Source organism: Pseudorasbora parva, chromosome 13 (assembly GCF_024679245.1).
Source record: "Pseudorasbora parva isolate DD20220531a chromosome 13, ASM2467924v1, whole genome shotgun sequence".
In the NCBI taxonomy this organism is placed as follows: Eukaryota; Metazoa; Chordata; class Actinopteri; order Cypriniformes; family Gobionidae; genus Pseudorasbora; species Pseudorasbora parva.
In genome coordinates this window covers 43,440,800-43,468,721 of record NC_090184.1, presented here as the reverse complement: position 1 = coordinate 43,468,721, position 27,922 = coordinate 43,440,800, and the positions used below count along the sequence as shown (strand labels likewise).

The window sequence follows — 27,922 nt, the reverse complement described above, 5'->3', positions numbered from 1 at the left end:
GATACGCGTATTTATGTTGTCACCCAGACTTTTATTTTGTAGTCATTATCAGGCGGAAGCGGAAGCTGCTCTGACACCGGCGGTTTGTTTAGGCTGCTTCGGTGCTTCTAGTCTTAAAGTAAATCAGTGAGTGGTAAAAATGCTTTAATATCCTCAAAATGCCTTCTGAAAATCTACGCTGGGAAACATTGGAGGCTCTGAAAAACTCTCCAAAGGGGAAGCTCAAATACAGCCCGGACTGGCGGGAAAAAGGGGAGGTAAACATGCTGACAAATTCAGAAATGTGTTATTTAACTTAGCTCGTATTGTAGCATTATGATGGTTTAATCACATTTCAAACTAACACAAATGAACCATGGTGCTTATATCTTTTTGTGTGCCTTGTAAAGTACTTGTATGATACCATGGCATGAATATGATAATCATATGTTTGATAATACCATGGTATTATTATGATACATGATACTATCACTGTACCACGGTACAGCCACAGTAACTTGTTGTAAAGGATCTAAATTATATGTATTACTCTGCTAGAGCCAAAATACATGATGTCAGATTATATAATAATAATAAATATTGATGTATCGACGTAACTTTTGGCCAATATTGATAATTCTTTATATTTGAAAGCTGATATGGATATATTGGCCAATACATCGAAATACAAATTTGTATATAATTTTTGAGAGCCTGACTACAACAACAAAAGTGTCATTATTTAACATAAATCAAACATGTTCAGTAGCCTAGTTTGAAGCCTAGTTTTTTTTTTAAATAAAATCATGACCAACTTTCCTTACAATAAAAATCTATTGCCTAAAACAAATACTTAAAACAATAACTAAATAATGTAAACAAGTCATTGAACAAATCAATCTTCTTATCGGATGATAACAATAACATAATAAAATGAACATCCCTAATAATAAACTCAATTGATAAAATGTTGATATAGGTAGAAGATTTTTATGGTTCTTTATAGTGCCGTCAAACAATTAATTGCATCCAAAATTAAAGTTTGTGTTTACATAATATATGTCTGTGTACTGTGTAGAATTATTATGTAATTATTGTATAATCATCCCCCCCTACACACACACACACACACACACTGTACAAACTTTTATTTTGGAATAAATCGTTTGACAACTCTAGTACTTTACTAGAATTAAAAACCTTTAGTTTATTTATAAAAATGTACTTCATTATTCACTATTATAACATTTTATAATGAAAGGATAACAACACAATGCAATTCATTTGTTAACATGTATTAACTAACAATGAGCAATACATTTATTACTGTATTTATTAACCTTTGTTAATGTTAGGTCATAAAAATACAGTCGGTCATTGTTTGTTCATGTTAGTTCACAGTGCATTAACTAATAATAATTGTATAATTGTAATTAATGTTAACAACTTTTGATTTTAATAATGTTTTAGTACATGATGTTAAAATTGAATAAATGCTGCAGAAGTGTTGTTCATTCTCCCTCCTAGTCAACTAATGAAATCTTATTGTAAAGTGTTACACATTTGTTTGACATTTCAACTTTTACTTATGGAAACTTATTTACACCACAGGAATAACAAATAAAAAAATAGCTAATTGTAATAATTGTGAGATAATTGATAAATAAATAATTGTGAGATAAGAGCTTTTTTATTATTATTACAGACCAGAAACAAGCTTCCATATTGACTCAATTAAAGAAAAGCAAAATAACTTTATATTAAAACCTTAAGTTGTTGTTTGAAATATTTCATAAAGTGCAACAAAAAATATATTGTCTGTCCAGTTAAAATCCAGTCAAATATAGGAATATAACGGAAATAAACGTATACAATCAATCAGTGAAGTCTCATTGGGTGGCTCTTATATATCTGTTTTATCCTGTAATCTTATTTCCTTTGCTGTGGTTGTTCTGCAGGATGTTCTGGCCGGCTGTATTGAGGTGTCCAGTCTGTCTCCTCTGTCAGGACAGATTCTGAAGAGAATGAGTCCTCGACCGCTGCTTAAAACCTGCTCTCTGACCTCATGTGTTCGTGATACGAGTCCAGGTCTTTCTGAAGATGCTGCCGCCTGCGGCTCGCTTCCCATCAGCCCCAGACAGATTTCATCCCCCTGTTCTCCACCTCCTCTCTCCATCCACGCTGAGGAGGTGACATCCTCGCTTATTAAGCCATTTAATAAGTGCATTTACATTCGTTTATCAGGCTTGCATAAGTGATTTATCCTAAAGGAACTATCCACCGTTTTTAGAAATAGGGCTTATTCAACTTCTTTCCTACATTTAGATATGTGGGCAAATGCATTTTAGTCTCAGTGCATGCATTGTTTTAGTTTGGCAGGGTCGCCGCTAGCTTAGCTTAGCATAATGAATGGAATCCTATGTTGCCAGCTAGCAAGTCCCGAGTAAAATCAGGGTTGCCAACTCTCACGAATTTGGCGTGACACACACGCTTTCGGGCTCTGTGTCACGGTCTCACGCTGCCCAACTTAATCTCACGCCAAATTGCCTAACCTGCTTTTTATATTAAACAAAGATATGCCTATTGCTTTTTATTATTATTATTATTGAGTTTTAATGTGCAACGCGAAGTCACAAGGTACATGGAGCGCTCAATACTTCTAGCACGGTGTCAATGCATTTGAATGGCTTAACAAACAAAAAAGTTCCCCAACAGTTTCACTCTACAGATGTTTGCAGCAAGTTTTGTTAAACAGTACAGTTTAGTGTGCATTGATTATTAAGTCAACCATATTCACTGGATCGTTTTATTATGGAGAGTGATAGAGATGCAACATTGTTGACATTAATTTTCTTGTATTTAGCCCTCAGGTATTCCTTACCAATTGGTCACACTAAAGCCCCTTTCACACTGCGATTCCGGCAAATACACGGATAATACGATCCAGCATTTGTTCCCGGGCCGCTAGATTTGGTCCATTCACACTGCCAGCCAAATACCGTAATATGTGCGCTTTCACACACAACCCGTAACGGTCCTGGATCGAGTTGACACGTGACATCCTGATGTGACGTATAACGGCGAGCGATCTCCGCTTCAGCGCGGATAGTAAGGAGCTCCGTGGTCTCGACTTGTGTCCAGTTTGCACACATTTCTGCTTGTTTAATTTTAGTTTCTTTTGTATACGAACACTCTCTGCGTTTAAAACACTGATGAGCTCTTCTGGCACTGCAGGGTTGTATTATTGAAAAAACAAGCTCTAGGAGTCGCACCATAACTACGTACACGTTGCGGCATTAGTTTCGGCTTTTGTTCACACAGCGCTCGTCCCGGGTCGAATCCCACAATGTTACTAGGTCCCCGACCCGGGTTCAATTCGGTAATCAGTTCCGGGACGTGGTTCCTTTCACACAGAAGGCGACCCGGCAATGCTCCGGGAATATTGCGGGTCCGACGTGCAGTGTGAAAGGGGCTTAATACTCATTGATAGTCAAATGTGACCATGCACCATAACTATTTTTCAATTAAATAAGTGTTCTATATTTTAGTTCAATAATGTTTATTGAATATTTTGAAGAGATCTTTTGGTAGGCTACTAAATTCTATTTGTGCAATAATTATAGTCAATCAATGACCACTTAAAATATATTTCTTCTAATTTTTATTATTATTTATATTTCAATTTGTGTAGTAATTAAGGTTAAAATGGAGAATTCCAATTCAAAGAGGTAAATTAGAGTCATTTTGTTGCTTTAAAAATAATAATGTTAATTTGTAATGCCATTACCCAGTAGGTGCGTTATGGCTTATGGCTCTAATAAATATACATATATCTAATCTAGTTGCTCAAAAACAGTCTTCCATTTGAATAAATATTTAGATCAAACACTAGATTTCTTTAAATGTGAAATTTTAAAGCGTTAATAACTTATGCATCATATTAGGACTTAGTATCCTAATATTTTAATGAATAATGATACTTATATAAGCACACACAAGTGAATATAAAAATAAAAAAAAAGACTCACTCCAACCTGAACATAAAAGTTGGCAACCCTGGTAAAAGTGATCTAAAAAAAACTCCACCTAATTACTTCTTGTGGCCTGCGTATTCACAACAAGTACAAATAGCGATGCAGATTAAGACTGGGCAATTTCCTAGGCAGATATTGACTTGGGACTATATTATGGGGAAGCACAGGCCAAGCACTGCTACTTGGGTCCAGAGATGAGTGCCTAGTCTTAATCTGCATCACTATTTGTACTTTTTTTGAATACGCAGGCCACAAGAAGTAATTAGGTGTTTTTTTGGATCACTTTTACTCGGGGACATGCTAGCTGGCAACATAGGATTCCATTCATTATACTAAGCTAAGCTAGCGGCTACCCTGTCAAACTAAAACAATGCATGCACTGAGACAAAAATGCATTTACCCACATATCTAAATGTAGGAAAGAAGTTGAAGCCCTATTTATATAAACAGGGGTGTGTTCCTTTAAAGAGACAGTACATGAGTTTGAATACAAACTCCTCGAATCGCTCCGGAGAGTTTGCAAAAACACATGATAGTCTGATCCTTGCTAATATAAGTGAGGGTTCGATTATGTTTATTGATTAGCCATTACAAGTTTGTCTAGGATTCCTAAAGTTTTTGTTTTTTTCTCCAGAACGCCATGTGGAGACAGATAATGTGTTTACATATTATTTAGAGATTATGTATTTCTCTCATAAATACTGGTTAAGAATATTTTATTCTGTTGCTGGTGATTTTGAGGTTTGTGAGATTGTAAGACTGAAATGCTGATTGTTCCTTGTGTTTAGTTTTCATGTCAGACAGTGGAGGAAATAAAGGAGGGGGCTGTGGTCAGTCCTGAAGCAAGCGTCAGCTCAACTCCATTGATATCCGTCCCGTCTCCCAGAGCCACACAGGTGGCCGGCTGCATCCGCATGTGTGAGCAGAAACACAAGGCCAGAGCAAAGGTAAACACACACACACACACACTCTGCACCTCATCTGGAACTTTTTATTCAAGGGATTTACCTTTTTTTTTCTTTTTTTAAATCAGAAGCAAGCAACCTAATTTTATTTATATAGCACCTTTCTAAACAAGTTAATGCAATTCAAAGTGCTTGACAAAGAACCAATATATTGGCAATTAAAGGGGTACTTCAGCGCTGGGAAGATGAATCTGTATTTAAAATGGGTCATCAATGCAGTAGAAATGTGAAATTATTTTTGAATTTGGTGTCTTCTAGACAGAGAAAAGACAGAAAATGTATTTTTGTCTCATGGGGATGAAAGACTACAATTCCCAGAATGCTTCGCTGCCCTGTGAGGCCATTCCCAACACCACCAACTTCATTACTGTGACTGAGTTAGAGAAGACACTACAATTAAAAACTGAACGTGTCTGTTCAATATAATGAGTGAGTCACCGCGCGAGTGTCACAGCCCTGAGCACTAACTGCACGAGTGATGAGAGCTGAGGGAATCGCGACTACATTCGCGGCATACATTCACACAGGAGTTCAGTCTGGCACGCGTTTCAGTTCATGCCTTTGCAAGCTTAACTTTCATAGAAATGAATTTGAGAAGTTAAAAGACTTACATTGCTCAACATAGCTCCGTTTAAATGATCCTGTCTGCAAGCTGAGCTCTCCCTGCCAGCTGAGTGTAATCTCCCATCCCCCATGCGCAGATTTAAAACATGCGGAAATGGCTCCCTCTGCTGGCTGTAGTCTTTAGCCTCTGGGCAAACATTCCTCCTATGATGCAAAAATCGTCATTTTGCATCATAGGAGGAATTTTTCCAGAAATAAAATGCATAAATCTCTTGTCTCAGGGAGATATGAGGGGGGAAAGCACAATAATTTGAATATTCTCCAGGGTTTCTACTGATACAAAGCCATATGCTAATCGCTGAAGTAACCCTTTAATAAAACATGTAATTGAGTAAATAACAATTAAAAAGTATAATAGGCCCATTAAGATACATAACAATAGAATTTGTTAAATAAAATAATGAAAAATAAAATACAACAATAAAAACAAAGCAAAACACAAAATATAAAATTATATAAGATTTTACAGGAAGGCCAGACTAAAAAGATACATTTAATTTGGATTTAAAACTATTAATGTTTTCAGCACATCTTATGTTCTCTGGAAGGTTGAAGAGCATAACAGCTAATAAAAATGAATACTTTTATTAATCAAGTGTGTAAATCAGAAAGTGACAATAAGGCCGTTTGTGGGGGGAAATATTTACCTGAAACTTAATTTAGCCCCCGGTTCCTGCGGTCGAAACACACCGAGTACCACCCCCAGAGTCCCTAGCTCCTGGGGATTGTTCCAGCGGCCGTGGTGGAAACGATTACCGTATTTTCCGGACTATAAGTCGCGCTTTTTTCATAGTTTGGCTTGTCCTGCGACTTATAGTCAGGTGCGACTTATATATCAAATTTAATTCATACTGACTGACAAGAATAAGCATAGCCTCGAGAATGCGCTCTATGCTGCTCCTGTAGCCTAATATTAACTTAAAGACAACTTAGAAAGACTGAACACAAACAAAATGCCCCCATAAAGAAAATCTTATTCTGCAAAATACTAACAGCATGTAGTAAAATATGCAGCGGAGAACGATTCACACAGCGTCGCGCGGCTGAGCCTCTCCCGGCAGAGAGTTCAAGCGTCTGTGGACTCGTTCCTTCAGCTCTGGCTATCTTGCTTACAGTCCGCAAGTAGCTTTCTTTTTCTTCTTCATTACAGTTAAAGTAACCTCTGCTTTTCACCTGTCCCTTACAAGTTTCACACTCACTTCAAACTTTCTTTCTTCTGCTCTGTTATGCGGTGAAGCAGGCACGAGCGAGTGTGCACGCGAGCGGGTGCTCGCATGCGCGCGCGGCTCCTGCTCTGCCCTAATGCGACTTATAGTCCAGTGCGACTTATATATGTTTTTTTCCTCTTCATGATGCATTTTTTGACTGATGCGACTTATACTCCGGAGCGACTTATAGTCCGGAAAATACGGTATCTAAAATTTAAACAACATTTCACAATATTGTTGTTTTTACGGTATTTCTGAACAAATAAATGCAGCCTTGGTGAGCAGAAGAGACTTCTTTGAAAAACATTAATAAATCTTCCTGACCGCAAACTTTTGAACAGTAGTGTATATGTAGGAATAACTATGTCTGAAATCGCCCCCTATACCCTTAAATAGGGCTCTATTTGATGTGACATCCGTCTGAAGTGGTGTCCGAAACCATAGTGGATGTTATACACTCATTCAATCCCACATTGCACAGCAATAATGAGTGTACAAACCATAGACATAATATACGTAGACTTACGCTGCCTATTGGAGCGGACGTATCAGCGCGCCTCCCGCATTTATTTCTACCGAGGAAGATGTATTCTCAACTACAATGATCATAAATCCCCGAGTTTTTACCAGATTTTCTCACGGTTTGGTTTGTTACAAACTGCAGAGACTTAGTTATGATAAAGGACGCTGTCACACATTGAAAAATTCAGCTTTCATGTAGAAAGACTTTGTATTACGAGCTTTAACTAAGACATACGGTAGACTATGACATATTGATAAATGTATTTATAAATGAATGAATTTTATATTTTTTTATATAGAAACCAGTTTGATTTTTCACTTAGATTTATTTCTCACACACACACACACACACACACACACACACACACACACACACACACACACACACACACACACCTTCTGTAACATATACAAGCTCCCATATATACTGTACCAGCTCAGAATTATTATTTTTTTAAAGGCCTAAAGTAAACGTTATTATTCCAGGTCATTCCAGCATCTTACATTACCCTGTCAGGCTTGCAACTGGGTTTTGCACAGCTTATTGCGTATGCTTGCACTCTGTAACTCCAGGGTAGTTCATTTTGCGATGTGTTGCAGCCTTACTTTGTGAAATAGGCCTACAGACACCACAAATGACACGAGCATGAAATAATAATGATGTATAAATTGTAAAATAACCTAAATTATTGTTCAATCTTACTTGTGAAATGTAATCCCATGCGATCTGGTATCAATATTGCGTTATTGCAACCTTAAGCTGCATAAAATACAGGCATAATTGCTCGCTCTCCATTGACTCTGAATGCTAGCGTTGTGTGGAGAGACCCAACCAATATGGCGGCGACGCTGGATCACGCTCCAGCACATCATGGGGCGTCTACGTATATGATGTCTATGGTACAAACGATGTACACTCAATGGCTAGAGAATACCCACAATGCACTTTGAGAGTCGTGTGCCAAATGAATGCCCGCGTCCCTCCAGAAGATGGCGCCTGCAGCTGAATCCATCATCCATTTTCCAAAATGCTATAAATTCCTTTTAAATTGATTATTACATTTCACATTACATGTAGAAGATTTCTACATAGTTTCCATGACTGATTTCAAGGTCTTTTCATTACTATTGGAGCTGCCAGTTTGTTAAGTGTCAAATGATTATTAAACGGCAAACATAAATGATGCAAAAGCTGCAGCCCTTCGTTTTCAGCTCGTTTTCATTCACTCCTTCAAATGGACTAATGTAGGGAATAGTGAATGAGGGGGTATAGGGGGGCGATTAGAGACACGGTCTCTGACGGTGGTACTTGTGTGTTTTCTCTCACAGAAGGAGCTGAGCCTCAGACAGGAGCAGCAGGAACAGCTGGTGGCCACAGTTGCCAACCGGGAGTCTGAGCAGCTCAAACGCTTTGAGGAATTCATGGAGCTCAAACAGAGACAGGAATACCAGAGCATGAGGGACATGATGGAGAAAGAGTACGTGACCCCTCACCTGGCACTCACTGATGCAGTCGTTCTGATTTAGAGCGAATGTGATTCAATCATGTATTAGTTTTAATTGGTGTTTTGTGTTTGAAGGACACAGGAGAGTATCGGCCGGCAAGAGAAGCTGCGAGAGGAACACAGACACAGAATGAAAGTGAGATTATTATGTGATATATAGACCCATGAGTGTGAATTTTAGCAGCAACCTTGCCAAAATAACACACATTTTGCCCCCAAACACCATTTTTTTTCCGGAGAACCCCCAGAGAAGCTTTGTTTAGGGCTAGTAATTGGCGCGTTTTGTTGTAAAAACTTGGCAAGCCTGTCTCGCGCGCTGGAATACACGATCTTTGCCAGTGTTGTAAAAAATAAAATAATTTAATGATACACAGAGTCCTTACCCAACATGATCATCATTTCTGAGAGAAATAGTGAAGGTGATGCAGATACGAACAAGCTCTCCGTTTAGGATTCGAACTTATATAATCCAAGCCCCTTTGATGACGTGATGATTACGTTACTGTTGATCATCTGTCCGTCATCGGCTAAAGCCCGTCCTGGTGATCTCATTGGTCCGAATAGTTTCTGTTCGGGGATAATCACTCCTCTATGGATCGAGGCCAGACCGAACTGCCCGACCTAAAAATGTTGTGGGCGGGGCTAAGTTCGGCGGTTGCCATCCAGGCTATGATTTTGTTTTTTTAAAAACAAAGATAAAATTAAACATCTATATTGTAATTATAAAAGTACATTTTATAATTATTAAATTATTCTTATCATGAAATAAGATTTTGGTCATCCCAACCGGTTCAGTAAACGTAAAGATTTTGCATTTCATATACTGTAACATTTTGCATCGGTTAGGTTTGGCTGCAGGTTTCACAGTTAAAAAAAGCTTTGTTTATATGGTAAATAAAAGACTAGACGGCAATACCTGGAATATTAGACCTATGTCGGGTTAAAACATTGTCTTTGTGTTGCAGATCCTGAACCTGCGGCTACGTGAGATGGAGCAGCAGCGTGTGCGGGAGGCGGAGCTTGAGCGGCAGCGGCAGGTGGAGGGCAGAGAGCGGCACAGAGCCATTAATGCAATACAGGAGGAGGTGCTACAGCTCAACCAGCTCTTACAGCCACGCCCCTCCACGCACACAGACCACGCCCCCTACATCACCCGCGGCAACCAGCTCTGCTCACAGGTGTCAGACGTGGTGCCGGCCTCCGCAGACGTGAGTCACATTTACCTCTAATATGCATATGCCTTACACACTGCAAAAAATGCTCTTGTTTCTAGTCCAAACATCTAAAAATTCTTAAAACAAGAAGTATTTACTAGACAAGCAAAAGTTATTATCTTGTTTTGGAAAAAAATTGCTCCAAATTAAGAGAGTTTTTGCTTAAAATAATCCAACTGCGGCCACAAAGGCGTTATCGTGCTGGTGGGGGTTACCGTTTTCACAGACTGGAACTTCTTCTTCTTCGCCTCTTCTGCTGAACTGCTAGCTGTCAACATCCGAATTAAAGGGGTACTTCAGCGCTGGGAAGATGAATCTGTATTTAAACTGGGTCATTAATGTAGTAGAAATGTGAAATTATTTTTTTATTTGGTGCTTTCTAGACTGAGAAAAGACAGAAAACGTATTTTTGTCTCATGGGGATGAAAGACAACAATTCCCAGAATGCTTCGCTCCCCTACGAGGCCATTCCCAAAGCCACTGCTACTGGATTACTAAATCACTTTCACTTTCCCACCGCAACCGCGTTCATTTTCATAAAATCAGTTCAGTTAGAGAACAGACACTGCAATTAAAACCTGAATGTGTCTGTTCAATATGTGATTTAGCCGCTAAGGGGGCCTCAGCCCAAAACGCTGCAGGAGTCAGATATATTAGCAGTCATGGATGAGCTCGTGATGAGAACTGAGGTAAACGCGTCCGCGGCGTAGATTCACAGCGCATGTTCAGTCTGCCGCATTTTCAGTTCATGCCTTTGAAAGCTAAACTTTCATAGGAATTAGTTTGAGAAGTTGAAAGACTTACTTTGCTCTGCTGGCCGCACCGTTTAAACATGAATGCCTGAGGCTGCAGCTGAGTGCTGTGAGTGTGATCTCCATCCCCACCGTGTGTGTTGAAAACATGCGGAAATGGCTCCCTCTGCTGGCTGTAGTCTTTAGCCTCTGGCCAACAATTCCTCCGATGGCACAAATTGACGATATTTGCGTCATGGGAGGAATTTTTTCCAGAAATAAAATGCATGAATCTCTCATCTCAGGTGGATATGAGAGGGGGGAGCACAATCATTCGAATATACTCCAGGGTTTCTACTAATTCAAAGCCATATGCTAATCGCTGAAGTAACCCTTTAATGTGTTCAACATTCGCAAGTTAGTTTTTCTCAAACAGAAGCTTCAAAATAAGATCTTGCAACATGACATCATGACTTTGTGTAAACATACATGACACTTTTTTAAGCCAAGTGGCGTGTTATCTGTATGCATTTTGAGCTATCCGCTTGTATGTCTACGCCGTGTGATTCCGCGTGAATGTCTACGCCGAAGCTAACCATTATGTGTGTGTGTGTGTGTGTGTGTGTGTGTGTGTGTGTGTGTGTGTGTGTGTGTGTGTGTGTGTGTGTGTGTGTGTGTGTGTGTGTGTGTGTGTGTGTGTGTGCGTGTCCACAATGTTAATGGATTTATACGTAAACATACTAAATTATGTTTTTTTTTGAAAATGTTAAAATGCAGAATGTTTCTTGGGATGGGTAGGTTTAGAGATGAGTTTTGGGTGTAGGCAATCGTTATTGTGCTTGACATGGCCAATGAAATGTTTAGAATCGTTTGCAGGGCATTTTCGCTCAACTGGTTTGAAATCACACGGTAACACTTTATTTTAAGGTTCAGTTATTAACTATTAACTAGTTGCTCATTATCATGCATATTACTAGGATATTGGCTGTTTATTAGCACTTATAAAGCACATATTAATACTTCATTCTGCACGACCTTATTCTACATCCCTTAATCCGACCCAATACCTAAACTTAAATGCTACAAAAACTACCTTACTAACTATTAATAAGCAGTAAATTAGGAGTTTATTGAGGCAAAAGTCGTAAATAATAGTCAATATGTGTTCCCCATACTAAAGTGTTACCAATCACGCATATTAAAAGAGGAAATTACATCATACCCAGTGTGCCTTGAGAAACTCATCGCGATTGGTCGATTAGACGCTACCAGGAACGTCGCCCAATAGGCGTTCTTGTTTCATGACGTGAGCACCCAATCCACAGCTGGACCCTTCTCAAATAATCTGCCAATTGGGTAAGCAAAATGATCTTAATTCAAACAGAAAACAAGATTATTTTGCTTACCCCATTGGCAGATTAATTTGCTTATTTTAAGCAAAAACTCTCTTAACTTGGAGTTAATTTTTCCCAAAACAAGACAATAATTTTACTTGTCTTGTAAATTTTCTTAAAGGGGGGGTGAAACACTCAGTTTCAGTCAGTGTCATGTCAATCTTGAGTACCTATAGAGTAGCATTGCATCCTGCATATCTCCGAAAAGTCTTTATTTTTTTAATAATTATATAAGAAAGATGCGCTGTTCCGAGTCTTTCTGAAAAAAGCCGAGCGGGTGGGGGCGTGTCGTGTGAGCGGAGCTAAATAATGACGTGTGCACGCTGCTGCTATTGGGTTGAGTGCGTCGTAAAGCTGTGTCATCCCTAACAGCGGGAAAAAAACTTTATTCAAAATAAAAATATGGCTTTTAATCAGATACAGCCATGCATCTATGATCCGGAATCAGACCCAGAGGCTGCAGTTGAACAGGAGCAGCAGCAAAAACGACTAGAGCAGGACGTCTCTATGTGGTACAAGTTATACACTAACTATATAATATGCTTAGCGACTTGTGTTATTTACATATTTATACTTGAATTATATCGTCGTATTTTTGTCTTTGAAGGTGTACATGTGGGAAGTGCAGTTGTGCACGTGTGTGTGTGTGTGTTTACGCGTGGTTTGTGTAGACGTTAGTAAGCGGACTGGTTTTGCACGGCAGGTTAAGTTAGTGTTTACATAGAAAGACACGGAATAGTAGCGCATTTGAATGAAGAAGCGCGCTTATTTAGTTCAACATATTTCCCCACTCTTTGTGTATTGTTGTTTGGAGTGCTTTTACAATACACAAACATAAAGTTACACATATAGTGGCCAGCTAAACAAATGTACACGCACTACACATCGCATGCTCCATTGATCAATTAACTATACGTGATCATGTTTGGGCTACTCGATGAGCATAGGCAAAAACACAGACATTTGAAGCAGTCTCACTCACCGCCTGCGGTTCTAACGTTGGGACCTTTATCGTTGGGACTGCTCCATCCTTTAGCATTAGGCGATTGGAAAAGCCGGCGTCGAACTGGGCCTTGTTTATGAAACAGTCGGCACCGAAATGCAGCGAACAGATATAAACATTCGCGCAACTCAGTTGCTGATCCGGAAAAGCAAATTACATCCACTGTTGCCTTAACGCGGGGTTTTTGGGGAATCTGTGCAGGACTGTCTTGGTCTGGCAACCAAAAACGCACTTTTTTGGTGACATTGTTAGTTGTGCACATCACCTGTCCAGCATCCTACGAGCCAGCGCTTTGATGGGCGTAGCCTGTTGCTTTCGCTCTCTCCCTCTCTCTCTCTCTCTCTCTCTCACGCTCTTCCGGTAGAATTGTCCGTAAGGCCCATACAAGGAAATTCCGCCCCCATTAACGTCAAAGGGGACGCATGATCGCAAAAAACTTGCCGAAACTTATGACTAACCGGAAGTAGTATTTTTGACAAAGAAATACTCCCATCAAACGTCCACCTTAACTTTTGAAACTTTGTCCATGTTTAGTATGGGATTCCAAGTCTTTAACAGTGTAAAAAGATCAGTATGCATGAAACAGCATTTCACCCCCCCTTTAATGTAAGAATTTTTTTAGCTATTTTGACTAGAAACTAGACAAAATACTAAGTAAGAAATGCATTTTTTGCAGTTCAAGTCACTTTGGATAAAAGTGCCTGACGAATGCATCAATGTAACATGTAAATTGTTCTCAGGGTCAGTTTCCTAGCGTGGAAGATTTGACTGTGGCGGAGCGAGCGCTACAGGAAATGAGGTCATTGGTCAGAGGCCTTCAGGACGAGGCGGCACAGGCTGCTGAGAGGAAGAAGAGGGAACAGGAGGAAGAGGAAGAGGAGAAGATGAGGCAGGCTGAGCTGAAAGCCCAGCAAGAGGAGCAAAAGAAAAATGCAGTGCTGTCCGCTAAAGAGAAAACCAAAAAACAAGGTGAGTGAGCAAGTGAACATGGATGCCAAATTTCAAAGAAAAGTTCACACTCATGTCAGTCCAAACCTGTATGACTTCTTTCTTATGTGAAGCACATTAGATGCTTTGGTAAAACTTTACAATAAGGCCTCTTAAACCATGTTCCCATTACCCTTCAAATTGCACATATTGAAATTGCGAATTAAAAAATACGACCAATGGAAACGTCAATTTTGCAAAAACTCTCATATACTTGCAATTTAAAAAATGTATTAGGAACGATATTAGGAATGATTTTCTTAGCTTTTTGTTTAAAATGTTGCTTTTTTTAATGAAATTTACCCATATTTAAGTGTTGATAAAAAAAGAAAGCATGAAGCTAGAATTATATTTTTACTTTTTAAACCAAAGGGTCTCTTCTTTCTTTTGATTTATAGCATGTTCAGATATTCAACAAAATATTCTATGGGTCATTACATTTTGGTGAAAATGATCAAAAACCCTGTCGGTGGCTTGCAACTTTTTTGTAAAAACGCTGGCGGGAAAAAAGTTAAATGGCACAACATAACTTGTGCTGCTAATTTACTTTGAAAAATGTTAAACTCCCATCAGGTTTCTTGACAGCTGGTTATATAATCACTTATACCAAAATACCATATTTTCATTAATACTTTTTTAAAACAGCTTACTCACGCATAGATCAAAACTGACAAATATTTATATTTCAGATAAAGTTGTCTTATCTATTTTGTAAATGCATGTTATAGATCTTATTATGAATAATTCATCCATATCCGTTTCATTTTTAAAGTTATAGACCTTGAAATGTTTTCTCAGACTCGATAATCAAATGTTACTTCCGTTTCACTGCAATTTTTATAGCATTCAAACTCTGAGGCATAACTGTGGCACTTATACATATGCTAGACAAAATAATAAATACAATTTAGCTTGATCTATATCTGCAGGATTCCATGCGTCATTTTATATGGGCCAGCTGTGGTTGTTTTATTAAGATTTTATCCACATTACATTACAAATTTCTGTAATTGAATTTTGAGAAGATGTGTATTGTGAACAGTACTACACAAATAATTGTGGTTTTCATCTGCTCTGCAGGTTTGCAGACAGGAGCCGATGACAGCACTTTAAAATGGTACAACGCGCTGCAGGATTCAGCCAACCAGTGCGCTCAGGCTTCTGAAGACCTCAGCAAAGCCAAAGACATGCAGGTCAGACCCCTGTCTGAGCATTTCATTGGATATTGTATGCTCTGTCGTACTGAATCGTCCCCTTCCGTGTTTTTTATTATGAATGTGTGCAGATGAAGAAATTAAAAATGGAGCTCCAAAAAGCTGCGACCACACCTGTGAGCCAGATCGCAAACAGCTCAGGTGAGAAACTCAAGCATGAAGCACTCACACACACAAATATATTTTTTTTACTGAAACACCATAATGGAAATTCAAGTTTTCATTTAGCTGAGAATAGAGTTTATTTATTCATCTAATTATTTTATGAGTTGTATTCCAAACATTTAAAGGTGCAGTGTGTAGTATTTCTGAGGATCTATCGACAGAAATGCAATATAATACACATAACTATGTTTTCAGTGGTGTATAAAGACCGTTAATAATGAACCAATGTCTTTATTACCTTAAAATTCTATCTACACACACCGTTGACCATTGCGGGTCCCTTACAGTGAAGTCGCCATTTTGCACCACCATGTTTCTACGGTAGCCCTAAACGGACAAACTTCTCTACAGAGCACTAATGACTCTGCTCTCTTTGACTACTACATTTTTGTCCTGTGTCTGCCACCGTTAGCCTGGATGGCAGCCGAACTTAGCCCCGCCCACCAAAATTTTAGGTCGGGTAGTTCGGTCTGGCCTCGCTCCATAAAGGAGTGATTATCTCTGAACAGAAACTGTTCGGACCAATGAGATCATCAGGGCGGGCTTTAGCCGATGACGGACAGATGATCAACAGAAACGTAATCATCACGTCATCAAAGGGGCTTGGGTTATATTTGTTCGAATCCTAAACGGAGAGCTTGTTCGTATCTGCATCACCTTCACTATTTCTCTCAGAAATGATGATCATGTTGGGTAAGTACTCTGTGTATCATTAAATTATTATTTTTTTTTACAACACCGGCAAAGATTGTGTATTCCAGCCTGATTTCAGCACGCGTGCAGACAGGGTTGCCAAGTTTTTACAACAAAACCGGCCAACTACTAGCCCTAAACAATAGCTTCTCGGGAAGTTGTCCGGGGGAAAAATGGCGTTTGGGGGTAAAATGTGTGTTATTTTGGCAAAGTTGCCTGCTAAAATTGGGTCTATATCACATAATAGTCGCTTCAAGCCACGGACATAGAAAACAACCCGCGGAAAAAAGGCGGACTTGGCAACACAGTGCAGTTGAACTCTGTTGACATTTGACAATGCGCCGCTCCGCTGCTCTGATTGGTTGTAGGTCTGTCCAATTGAGGTCTTTCCTGGTTGGGTTGAAACACGCCCCATAATCACAGCCCAATGAGCATCAGACTCATATTCTGACTAGAATTGAGTATGACCACGTCAGGCTAGGCCACCGTAGCTTCTCTATGTGCTCCGAAATTAATGGGGGGATGCAATTCACAACCTCGCAGCTAGATGCCGCTAAAAATCACAAACTGCACCTTTAAATTGCATTTTCCCACTGAATATTTTATAAAGTTCACCTGTTACTATTCTTTAAATGTGGTTTGCATGTAGGTTCCCCACTGAAGGAGGCCTTTGAGAAGATTGATAAGCTGTTGTCAGGACGTCCCGTGACATCCGCTGGAAAGACTGTGTCGACGTCGCTGCATCCGCAGGGTCTGGAGTTTGTCAGTTATAGACTGGCAGAAAAGTTTGTGGTAAGGCAGGTTTTCAAATGAATAAACATGTAGATTTTTGGAGGCAATTGAAGTTGATTGTAATAATGCATTTGCAGAAACAAGGAGAAGAGGAGGTGGCGTCTAATCATTCGGCAGCGTTCCCCATCGGTGCTGTGGCGTCGGGCATAATGGAGCTGCATCCTAAGATTGGAGACCTTATACTCGCCCACCTCCACAAGAAGTGCCCGTATGCTGTGCCACACTACCCACCGATGGAAAGTGGCACATCTGTGGAGGATTACCAGAGGTACGAATATTGATTGTAGTGTTGTCAAGTACCAACCGCAATAGCAAGTCTTTACTGAAATTTAAAAATGTGTAATGTGTGTTGAGCTGTAATCGTAAACGCCTCTAACTGGCCATTGTGCTCATGCTCTCATTAGATGTGTCTGTAATTGGCTACAATGATCAACACACGGGAGCATTTGAAAGTGTTTTGAATGCACAAGCAGGCGTCGACCAGCGGACCGGTCGGCTAATATACGCCTGCATTCAGCATTGCATGTGGACTAGCCTACAATTTTGGGTGTATCTAGTTACTAAGTAATTAGTTACTTTAATTTAATTACTTTATCCTTTTAAAAGTAAAGTAATGGATTTTTCTTATTTTTTCTATAATTCATATTACATTTACTTCACAAGTAATTGAACTAAATACTGTGTATCCACAACTTTCCCGAACTCTGACTTTTCCCATGATTTGCTATGGCAGCGTAGAACAAGCCGGTAACAAAGTTCTGGTTTACGTTAGTCTGTACTGTTATCAGCTAAACGCTTGGTTGGATTATCAGGACTCAGGAGTAGACTTTTATAACAACGCTTCAGGCAAAATGATCACATGTCCCAGATGGTCGCATGGATCTGACTATCTTACAAGAACTTTCTAATATCTGTAGCACTAAGCGATTCACCGAGTTATGCGGTGCACACATTTTGCCACTGTGTGTAGGCTTGGCTGTTCCTACGAACCTCGCGAGAGTTACCTTCCGTCCATGCGCTTGTAAATCGATTTTATTTTATTATAAATAAAGGTTTATTTGTTTCTAGTTATTTATTTTGTTCACCCGCATCCACATTCACTCATCAAATATTATCCCGCGCCGCACTCGGTTGTGCTGGGTCCCAAGGGAGTGCAGGTCTCTATTTTTAGGCTGTTAGAGCGGTGTTGCTACACATTAAATCTGTAAATTATTGAAAACAATAAACATACCCCTTGCAAAAAAATTATACAGTTTTACTGCAGTATTTTAAATAGGTTAAACTAATATATACACTCAATAATTACATTTACAGCAATGAAATGTTCATTTTTATTACAATGCACTTAAATTCATTGAAGTTCATGCATCTATTTTCATGTTGATTAAAAAAAGTCAACTGACAATGTCTGACATGAACAACATTTCAACAATTACACATATTAAAATTAGGGCCGGGACTTTAACGCGTTAATTAAGATTATTTAATTACGTGACTTTAACGTGTTAATTAATTACGAAAAAAAAAAAAAAAAATTAACCACACTTATTTTTGCACCGCGGAACGTTTTTCAATGAACGAGTTTCGACGGACCGATTATACTGGAACACCAACTAGTGCTCCGGAGTCACGACAACAACAAACCATGAGTGAACATCAACGAATTAGCTGATGAGACCGCTTTGCATAGCCCCGTGGATGGGAAATTTTGTTTTAAAAAAACGAAAGAATGGAAGCGTCGTCAAGAGCATGGTTGTGTGCAAGCTATACAAGGAATTAGCGTATCACCGCAGCACATCGAGCCTCAAATATCACAAATATGCTTTTGCTAAACTTAATGGCAAACATTGCGCTGGTCTGCTGGACTGAAATAAATAAACAATATTTTGTTGATTAAGCTTATGTATTCAGTCATTATTATTCAATGGTATACTAAAAATCCATGTGAAAAATTACTTCTCATTGTTCTCAGGTCAAATATTTATATGCAATTAAAATGCGATTAATTTCGATTAATTAATTAAAAAGCCTCTAATTAATTAGATACATTTTTTTAATCGAGTCCCGGCCCTAATTAAAATACAAATATTACTTCTACATCACATTTCTTGAGTTTATTTGAAGCTCGTTGGGCATTGAAGGGAGTAGGGTCGTAGGGTGCTAGGAAAGATGTCAAACGGGTCCGTTTATGTTGCATGGTTTATGGAAGCAAGGTTTCGGAGGTGTGAGACCCAGGCGATCAGCGGCGCTCAGCGCTCATTAACCCCGGCGAGAGCAGCCTTAACTCGGCTCGTCCTTCTGACGACTGCCGCTGCCTGGCAGAAGCCCCTCCCATGATGTAAATTCGCGTCTGTTGTGTAGTGAATGAAGCGAATGGATTCAAAATGTTTACGCGTCCAACTTCGCGCGAATAGCACTATTTATTCGCGTCACTCGCGTCTGGTGTGAACGCAGCATAACTGTTATGTGTGCTAAACCGGAACTGAGATACCGTCAACCGGAAGTATCGAGTGTCATAGCGACGCCCACTAAGACTTGCAGGAAAGTTGTGAATAGACTGTAACTAGAACAATTATATATAATACAATAGCGGAATTAACATCAAACATTACATGCATTTAAAGAATAACTTTAAAATGCATGTTTTTATGTTTGCGTCTCACATTTGTTATACTTTAGACAGGTTATAAGAATAATTGATGTAGTTTTATATTATGTATTTGAATTAATTAATAGAGCCGTTTCATGTCTATCCTTGAATCTCTAGTCAAGGTTGATATAGGATTTGGAAAGTAATAAGTATTTAAATACTTTTTGGAGAGAGTAATTTGTACAATAATCTAATTACACTATTAAAGATGAATTGGTAATTAGTAATTCATTAATTTTTTTAGAGTAACAACCATTTAAATAACAAAAAATACAGCACTATTGACTTTAGAGCAGGTTTTTGTTAGTCAATGGTGCAGTCGTTTTCAGTCCCTCAAAATATCAACGCACCAACAATGCTCCTGAACACAGCTGACCAGCACGCCCATGGGTGAACAGATGGCCCAGGTGCATTTGCTATTTAAACAACATGGAGCTGGACGTGAAAATAACTACATCCGGCTGAAACTAGCTACAAACACTTGCATTGTCTGGCATTACACTGTGCCAGGTGTATGATAGGGCCCTGTGTATTAAGATGCATTTTGGTCTATCGGATCCCTGAGGTAGCAGAGGAAGATACATACCCGTTTACACCTGGTGTTTTAATTTGTCTCTTTTGTCCACTTTTTAAACCACTTCTGTCCTGATTTCTTCGAGGGGAAGGTCTTTGGGCGGATAAATGTATGTTTTTTTTTTTTTTTTTTGTTTTTTTTTTTTTTTAGATCTTTCCATCTAATGGATAAAAATAAGTTCACGCAATTTACATATGAACACGACAGCAAAAGACAGAAAGCATCAGCTTTTGCAGCCGTGAGACCAGCCGAACGTGAGTGTATGTTAGGAATCAGGAATGGTGAGAGAACATTGTGCTTGGTACATTTTCCACCTTCAAGCCAAAGTTGCGTCTTTAGCTGACAAAGTTTAAATCCCTTCTGGCTAGCCTTCCCATTATGTTTACGTATCAGGTCCGTCTTTTGTGGCTGTTTGAACACATTCGACCACATAAGTGTTTACATTACGAAAGCAATGTGTTTTCCACTACCTCTGGAAGTGGTCGAAAGTGGACAAGCTCAAAATGTTTTAGACCCAGTTTACACCTGTATTTAGTGTCGTCCATTTGTGATCTGGTTGACCAATGCATCTTAATACCAGGTGTAAACAGGGCCTTTTATCCCCTTCCTGACCATATGACTAAATACCAAATGTGAGACATTCAAACCGACCAATCAGCAGATTACAGCTTCCCCCAGTGTCCTAAAGGTGTGATAATTAGCAGATCTTGATCACCGTCAGCACCTCTGAGCGTTCAGGAATCCCAAATGGCCCTTTTGCTAGGAAAGACGGGGCTGGAAGAGGAAAACAAATGTCTTTGTTCATTTTCAACCCTACAATATATCTTTTCCATCCATTTGTTTCACACAGTTTTAACATAAAGTAACTAAACGAGTAACAGTTAAGATTTTTGCACTCTGAAAAGTCATAGCATAGTTTATTATTAATTAACTCTTTGCATTTTATTTTATTTAAATCATCATGTTTTCAAAATGCATTAATTTAAATAGCTAAAAAAATCAGCGTCAATCTGTTCATTGTGTAAAACAATTTTTTTTAATCACTTAAAAAGTTTAACTTTCTAACTGTGGAACAAGCAACATTAAATTAGTTAAGGTGTAAGACTGAAAAACCATTACAGAAATCTGACCATTTTCATTTTTGTATGATTGACAAATGCATCACATTTAACAGATTATGTTAACGCTGTGTCCGATTGGATGGAAAATGTTTATATAATATTGAAATCTTAAATTTTGGCCTGAATATTTCATGAGGTGTAAAGCATTATGAATAGGGCTGTGAATCTTTGGGTAGACAGTGAATCGAATTCGATTCGAGACAACCGAGACAATTCACATTCGATTAATTCAATTCACTTCTGCATTGTTTTATATGCATTCATAGGATTAAATGCTTCAACTAATGTGTCTTAGGGCGTTTTCACACAAGCGCTGGCGTCCTGTCGTCATCATCTATGTGGGCTGCATCTTAACATTGATTGGTTTGTTAGCGGACGTGTGTCTGACGTCAGTGTGTTGTCAATTCAGCGGCTTACTTTGACAAGAATGAATGAACAGACGCATATCATTGCCAATACTGTTAATATTATGGAATTACTATCTGCAGCACCAACTATACTCAAGGCAAATTCACCAAATTAACGTCCTCGTTGTGCAAACATTTGATCGGCGCCGACAGGAAACAATGTATTTTTTTTATAGTTATGTTTAAATATTAAAATGTTATTTTTAAATTTCCTCTAGGCTATACTGATTATGAAACGTGCACAGATGTGCAATATATCTCAAATACATCGGGTCAGAAATGATTTTGACCACTTCATTAAGTTTTATTTTGTAGAAAGCTTTGTATAAATTATATCTTAATTTTAATAAATTTTCATTTGCCTGAATTTAATAAATAAGCTTTAATAAATAATATAGCAGACAAACCGTGGCGGAGCGATCATTTGCGTTGCACATGAACTGGAGCGGTCTCATAAATATATGTATCATGTCTGTAAAGACAAGTAGCATATGCTGAGTTTCGGTTTATTTATTAGACTAATCCTACACCAGAACTTCCTGTAAATGGTCTGAAAGTCTAAACTATACAGAAAATGCTTTCACACAAGGAACGAACCGAACCTTTGTCCAGTTTGGTCCAGACCGAGACTACTTCTTTTCGTCAGACCAAATTTCATCTGTTTGGTCCGGACCGTGGTCCGAGGGAGGTTTCACACCTGTAATTTTGGTTCGTACCAAACTGAAAAATCAGAAAATCCGGACCAAACAAGGTAGGTGGGAAAGCATCCTTAGTCAGGGTGTGAATTACACAGTGGCCTTCAGGGGGTCAGAGAGTGAGGGCTAAAAAACCTAACACTTTTGTTCATTGTTAATGTTAGATAATGTTCTTAATGATGCTATTAGTATTAATCTTATTTTAATAGCCTATAAAAATTGGCATTTGTAGAAATGTACAGAAGCCAAAATTTAAAATGGCTTTAAAAGGATTGTTAGTGTATGTGTTAAGTATATAGATAGCTGAATCACAATCAAATCCATGCATCGCCAGGATTTATGATCGATGCATGCATCGCTTTGTCTGGTTATCACCAGACCAAGCTCAATTTAAGATTGAACATTGGTCTGGGGAGTCTGCTCTGTATTTTTACTGCAAAAGAGGTGTAATATATTTGCATTATTAAAATCAAAAGCAGTAGAAATTAATGTAAAGGTTTCCAGACTGAGTTGCCGGGTGAAATCAAATCAGATCAGGCTGGGTTTACCCAGTCTATGCATTGCCAGGATTTGTGATCGATGCATGGAGAAATCTAGTGAATCGTTACACCCCTAATTATGACTGTATTTGCCCATCAGGATTCTGGGATACCGTGTGGAAGACTCCAAAGTGGAAGGGCAGGACAGCTTCCTGAAGAGAATGTCAGGAATGATTCGACTCTACGCGGCAATTATCCAGATGAGATGGCCTTATAACAGCAAACAAGGGGTTTGTGATATTCCTCCACATGCATTAAGCCTATAAAACCTCATATACAATTTTTTTTTTTTATGGAACCGTTTGTTGAACATTTAAACCAATGTTTTTTCAAAGTCTGCATTTGTATTTTGTGTTTTGGATCGTATTTGATACATCAGACTTGTGTGGCTCTTATAGTCTGATATAGTGAGAATATTGAGCTCATTAAGGAGGGAAAAAAGCTCTATTTTATTCAGAGGCACAAACTGAGCACAAATATGTAATTTTCTGAAGATGTTTATGGGGCCAAAACGTTAGATGTAATTCTGATGCTTGTAATGTAAATCAATGATATCTTTATTACAGTATATACATAAAATGCATATAAAATCAAATATCTTCCAATAATGTCTTACTAAAAATCAACTAATAAATATATATATTTTTTAAATGAGTGTTTTATTTAGATTTTTTTTTATGTATTTATTTCAGTTATTAATTTTTTTTGGATTTAATACATTTTTGGGGATTTTTTTTAAAAAAAAATTAAATGATCTATTTTCATTTTATGCGTTTTTTGTTTTTTGTGTGTTTTATTTAGATTTTTTTGTTTTAATTCTGTTTTTTTATTATGATTTAATGGATTCTTTAGTAAATGCTAAAATGTATTTAACTAATTTATTTATTTATTTCATTTTTATGATTTAAGTTTAAGTAAGCTTTTTTTATTTTATTTTAAAATGTATTATTTAAATCTTTGATTTTGGTGATTTAATTAGCTTTTCATGCGGTCATGATCTCCAGTTTTGGAAACGTTCGTTTAAGTGTATATCAAATGTAAATTTAGTATTGGTGTATTCTGAATACAGTCGTTTTCTGTGTTACATTTACAGATATCATTAAGATGAAATTTAAATTCTTAGTTTTATGATCAAACTTCTGTCATTTTAAAACATATAATGCAATGCAATACAATGATTATTAACAGATGAACAAATAAACCTTCCTCAAAAGCCAGATCATCATATTTGATAAAATAAAAAAATTATATATGGATAATCACGTAATCCGAAGCTGCTTGAGTCCAGTAAGTGTTTTTACAATTATACTAAAAGACTTTTATTTGCTAAAACAAAGTCTAAGCCAGGCGTGTCCAAATTCGGTCCTGGAGGCCCACTGTCCTGCAGAGTTTAGCTCCAGCTTGCCTCAACACACCTGCTAAAGTTTGTAGTATGCCTAATAAGACCTTAATTAGCTGTTACAGGTGTGTTTAATTGGTGCTAGAGCTAAACTCTGCAGGACAGTGGCCCTCCAGGAGCAGGATTGGACACCCCTGGTCTAAGCGGTCTATCAGACGACAGAAGGTGTGTAGTAGATCATGTGTGACAGGTTTATCAGATCATGTTGATCATTAGAAATGTGCATAGGCTTTTTAGGGTTAACAGAGATTAATTCGGAACGTGTGATATGTATGAGTCTGAATATCGAATATATGATATCTGTTCCGACAGCCTCATCCTCATGGGTTGAGTCACGGCTGGCGCTGGCTGGCACAAATTCTTAACATGGAGCCGATCGCCGACATCACAGCAACTATTCTTTTCGACTTCCTGGAGGTAAATGCGTCTTCCTATTGCAAATTAATAGCTTTTTATTATTGTTCACACTGAAGATTTTTGGCATGTGTGTCTCTTTAGGTCTGTGGAAATGCTCTAATGAAACAATATCGCGGCCAGTTCTGGAAACTGATATTGCTTATTATTGAGGAATACTTCCCAAGGTATTTATACTCTCTTTATGAAGATATTTCCTTATTACACTTTAATGGCCAGATTTACTAAATAGGGCAAATTAGCCTGAAAGGGGGGTGTAAAGTTGCGTGTGATCTAATGAACACAGAAATTTAATAGTCATCAAAAGTAAAATCACACTGCATAGTCTTCATCACTGTATAAATTAAACATCCTGATTAATGAATCCTTATTAAAGTTACAAAAGTTATTCTGTCAAGAGCAGTGTGATATTTTCTTTCTTTTTTTCCTTTGACCTTTGTTTGATTATCATTAAAAACACAGGAATATTAGGCTGCTGTCACTTTAAGAGTGAATGCACAGATCAAATATACTGTTAATGTACACATGCGTTTACTTTCTCAACTCTTAACATTCACTTAAGACATAACCAACTAGTTTTTTTTAGGATACTCATAATTTTTTGCTGAAGCGCAAGATGTGGAAGAGAACTATATTAGTATTTGTACACTATCTGATGTTTCTTTATGGATGTGCGCTTTGGATGTTTGCATAAACTAAACTTCCATAGAGTAACTAACCAAGCTCCCTTCACGTCTTCTTGTGCTTAAATATTTAAATTGGCAATTCTTACAAAAAATGTGACGATGCAGTCCTGGCCGGTCAGCTGTATCAGTTCAAATCAAATTCATAAAAATGTTACCAGCCAACTGGTGAGTGACACGGTTTCATACACTCGCCAAGCGCCAAATGTGAGTAAAAATTGCAATGGCGAGTGTATGGTGTCAAGTGTTCATTTTAGGCACTGATCAGGTGTAAACAGAAATGTGTCTCCGTGATTAAATCACCAAAAACAAATATTAATATCAGGTGTTAACTAAACCTTTTTATTCCCTCAGAATTGAAGCGGTCACCAGCACAGGTCAGATGGGCTCAGTAACCAGACTCAAACAGTTTCTAGAGGTGAGCGTCGTTCATTTTCTAGATGTTTATTAATTAATGCACACTGAATACTCACTGCATCTGCTCTTTCTCTCACCTAGACGTCTTTAAGAACCAAGCAGATTTCTGCTCCCAAGAGCGAGCTGGGCTCGGCCTTCTTCAGGTCCTGAGCAGTGGAAATATGTCCAAATATTCTGACCCCAAGACTGAGATGAAGTATTAGCAATGGACAAATGTGTTCATGTAAGAGTAGAAGATTCATTTAATAGAGCATCATGCCATCTTAAGTTTAAGTTTGTTTTCTTTTATTTGAGCATGTAATATGATCTCATATTTCTGAATTTGTTTTAATTAATGTGGTTGTCTTAATGTATCCATTCAATCTTAAATTTATGAAAATAATCCCCAAACTTTACCTCGTCTGCTTTAGACAAACAACTGTTGACTGTAATCTGTAAGGCATCATAAGCCTGATGTTTGGACTGATGATGGAGTGTAATCTAGGATGAAATGTACTGTATATGGATGCAGATATTTATGACTTTATATGACATAGAGATTAAACAAGTACACTCAGTGTATTATGATTTTTTTCTGAGTATGTTTTCAAATCTAATGGATCAGAAAGTGGCGTTTTTTTGTATTTACAGTACTACAGAAAACTGAAAGATGATCAGAAAAAATTACAAACATGGTAATTTCTTTTCTGAAGTAACTTTTGGCCTCTATGGCCAAAAGAATATAACCTTTGTTGTTTAAGAAAGTATTTCTATAAAAAAGTTGATGAACTTTATTCATTATTATAAAAAAATATTATTTAAACAATGGCAAGAATAATGAACCAATGTGTCACAAACCAATTAATACCACAAAACATCATAGAATTTATCATTCATTTATAATATTTACGTCAGCTCAAAATGGAAGTCTGTTTTCTGCGAGGGAATAAAATTGCAAGTTTATAAAGCTCACAATTTTGACTTTTTTCCCACAAAAATGCGAGTTTATTTCATCACTTGCGAGTTATAAAGTCCAAATTTATTCTGAATTATATGTTCAGTATTATTTACTTTTTATCCTGTGGTGGGAATACTTTCATAGCTCAACTTATTCACAATATGACAATAAAAAAAGAGGAAAAAAACATTACACACATATTATGTAGGCCTATAAATACACACATTAAATTAAAACTTAAATAATATAAATGCAACCAAACCAAAGAAATATTTAAATTTAACCTTGTTCAATTTGTGATTACCTTTACGTGCCAAATAACAGAAATGACCTTAATAAATGAGAAGGGTCTGACTGCAGCCAGTTTTGCCCGTGCATGTGTATTTCGTCGTGAGAGTTTTGTCATTGACATGCATGTGACGAAACTGGAAGGAAATAATGTCATGATTTACCACATTCTAGATTTACCATGATAGCATGATTTACCATAGTTTACCACATTCAAGATTTACCCTGGATTTACCACGCTCTAGCATGATTAACCACGTTCTAGTATAATTTACTATGATTAACCACATTCTAGTGTTATAGTGTGATTTACCACATTCTAGCATGATGTGATTAACCATTTTCTAGTATGATTTACCATAGCTTACTATGATAAACCACATTCGAGCATGATTTACCACAGTTTACCATGATTAACTGCGTTCTAGTGTTCTAGCAGGATTTGCCATGTAATTAACCGTGTTCTAGTATGATTTACCAGTTTACCACATTGTTGCATGATTTACCATGATTCTAGCATAGTTTATTACCGTGATTTACCACATTCTAGTCTGATTTACCATGATTAACCACGTTCTAGTATGATTTACCATGATTCTATCATATTTACCACAATTTAGCATACTTTACTATGTTTCTAGAATGAATTACCAAGATTTACCACGTTCTATCGTGATTTAGTCAAAACAAATAGTAACAAAAAAATCTTTGCACAGGCAAAAACTGCTGAGGTAAACCCACTGCGGCTCTAAATAAATCGCATTTGAT

The 27,922-nt window shown here is 37.8% G+C and overlaps 1 protein-coding gene across 1 annotated transcript; it reads left to right on the top strand.

The window, feature by feature from the left end:
• Positions 1 to 58: 58 nt before the first annotated feature.
• Positions 59 to 26,486, top strand: gle1 (GLE1 RNA export mediator). The gene is made up of 16 exons (XM_067414517.1): positions 59 to 257; positions 1,938 to 2,168; positions 4,802 to 4,960; positions 8,662 to 8,810; positions 8,913 to 8,973; positions 9,803 to 10,045; positions 13,920 to 14,148; positions 15,247 to 15,359; positions 15,452 to 15,521; positions 16,888 to 17,030; positions 17,108 to 17,298; positions 23,117 to 23,246; positions 24,728 to 24,832; positions 24,914 to 24,996; positions 25,867 to 25,930; positions 26,011 to 26,486. Exons 1-16 carry the CDS (start codon positions 159 to 161, stop codon positions 26,077 to 26,079), a joined length of 2,139 nt encoding a protein of 712 aa, XP_067270618.1. The 5' UTR covers positions 59 to 158; the 3' UTR covers positions 26,080 to 26,486.
• The last annotated feature ends 1,436 nt before the right edge of the window (positions 26,487 to 27,922 follow it).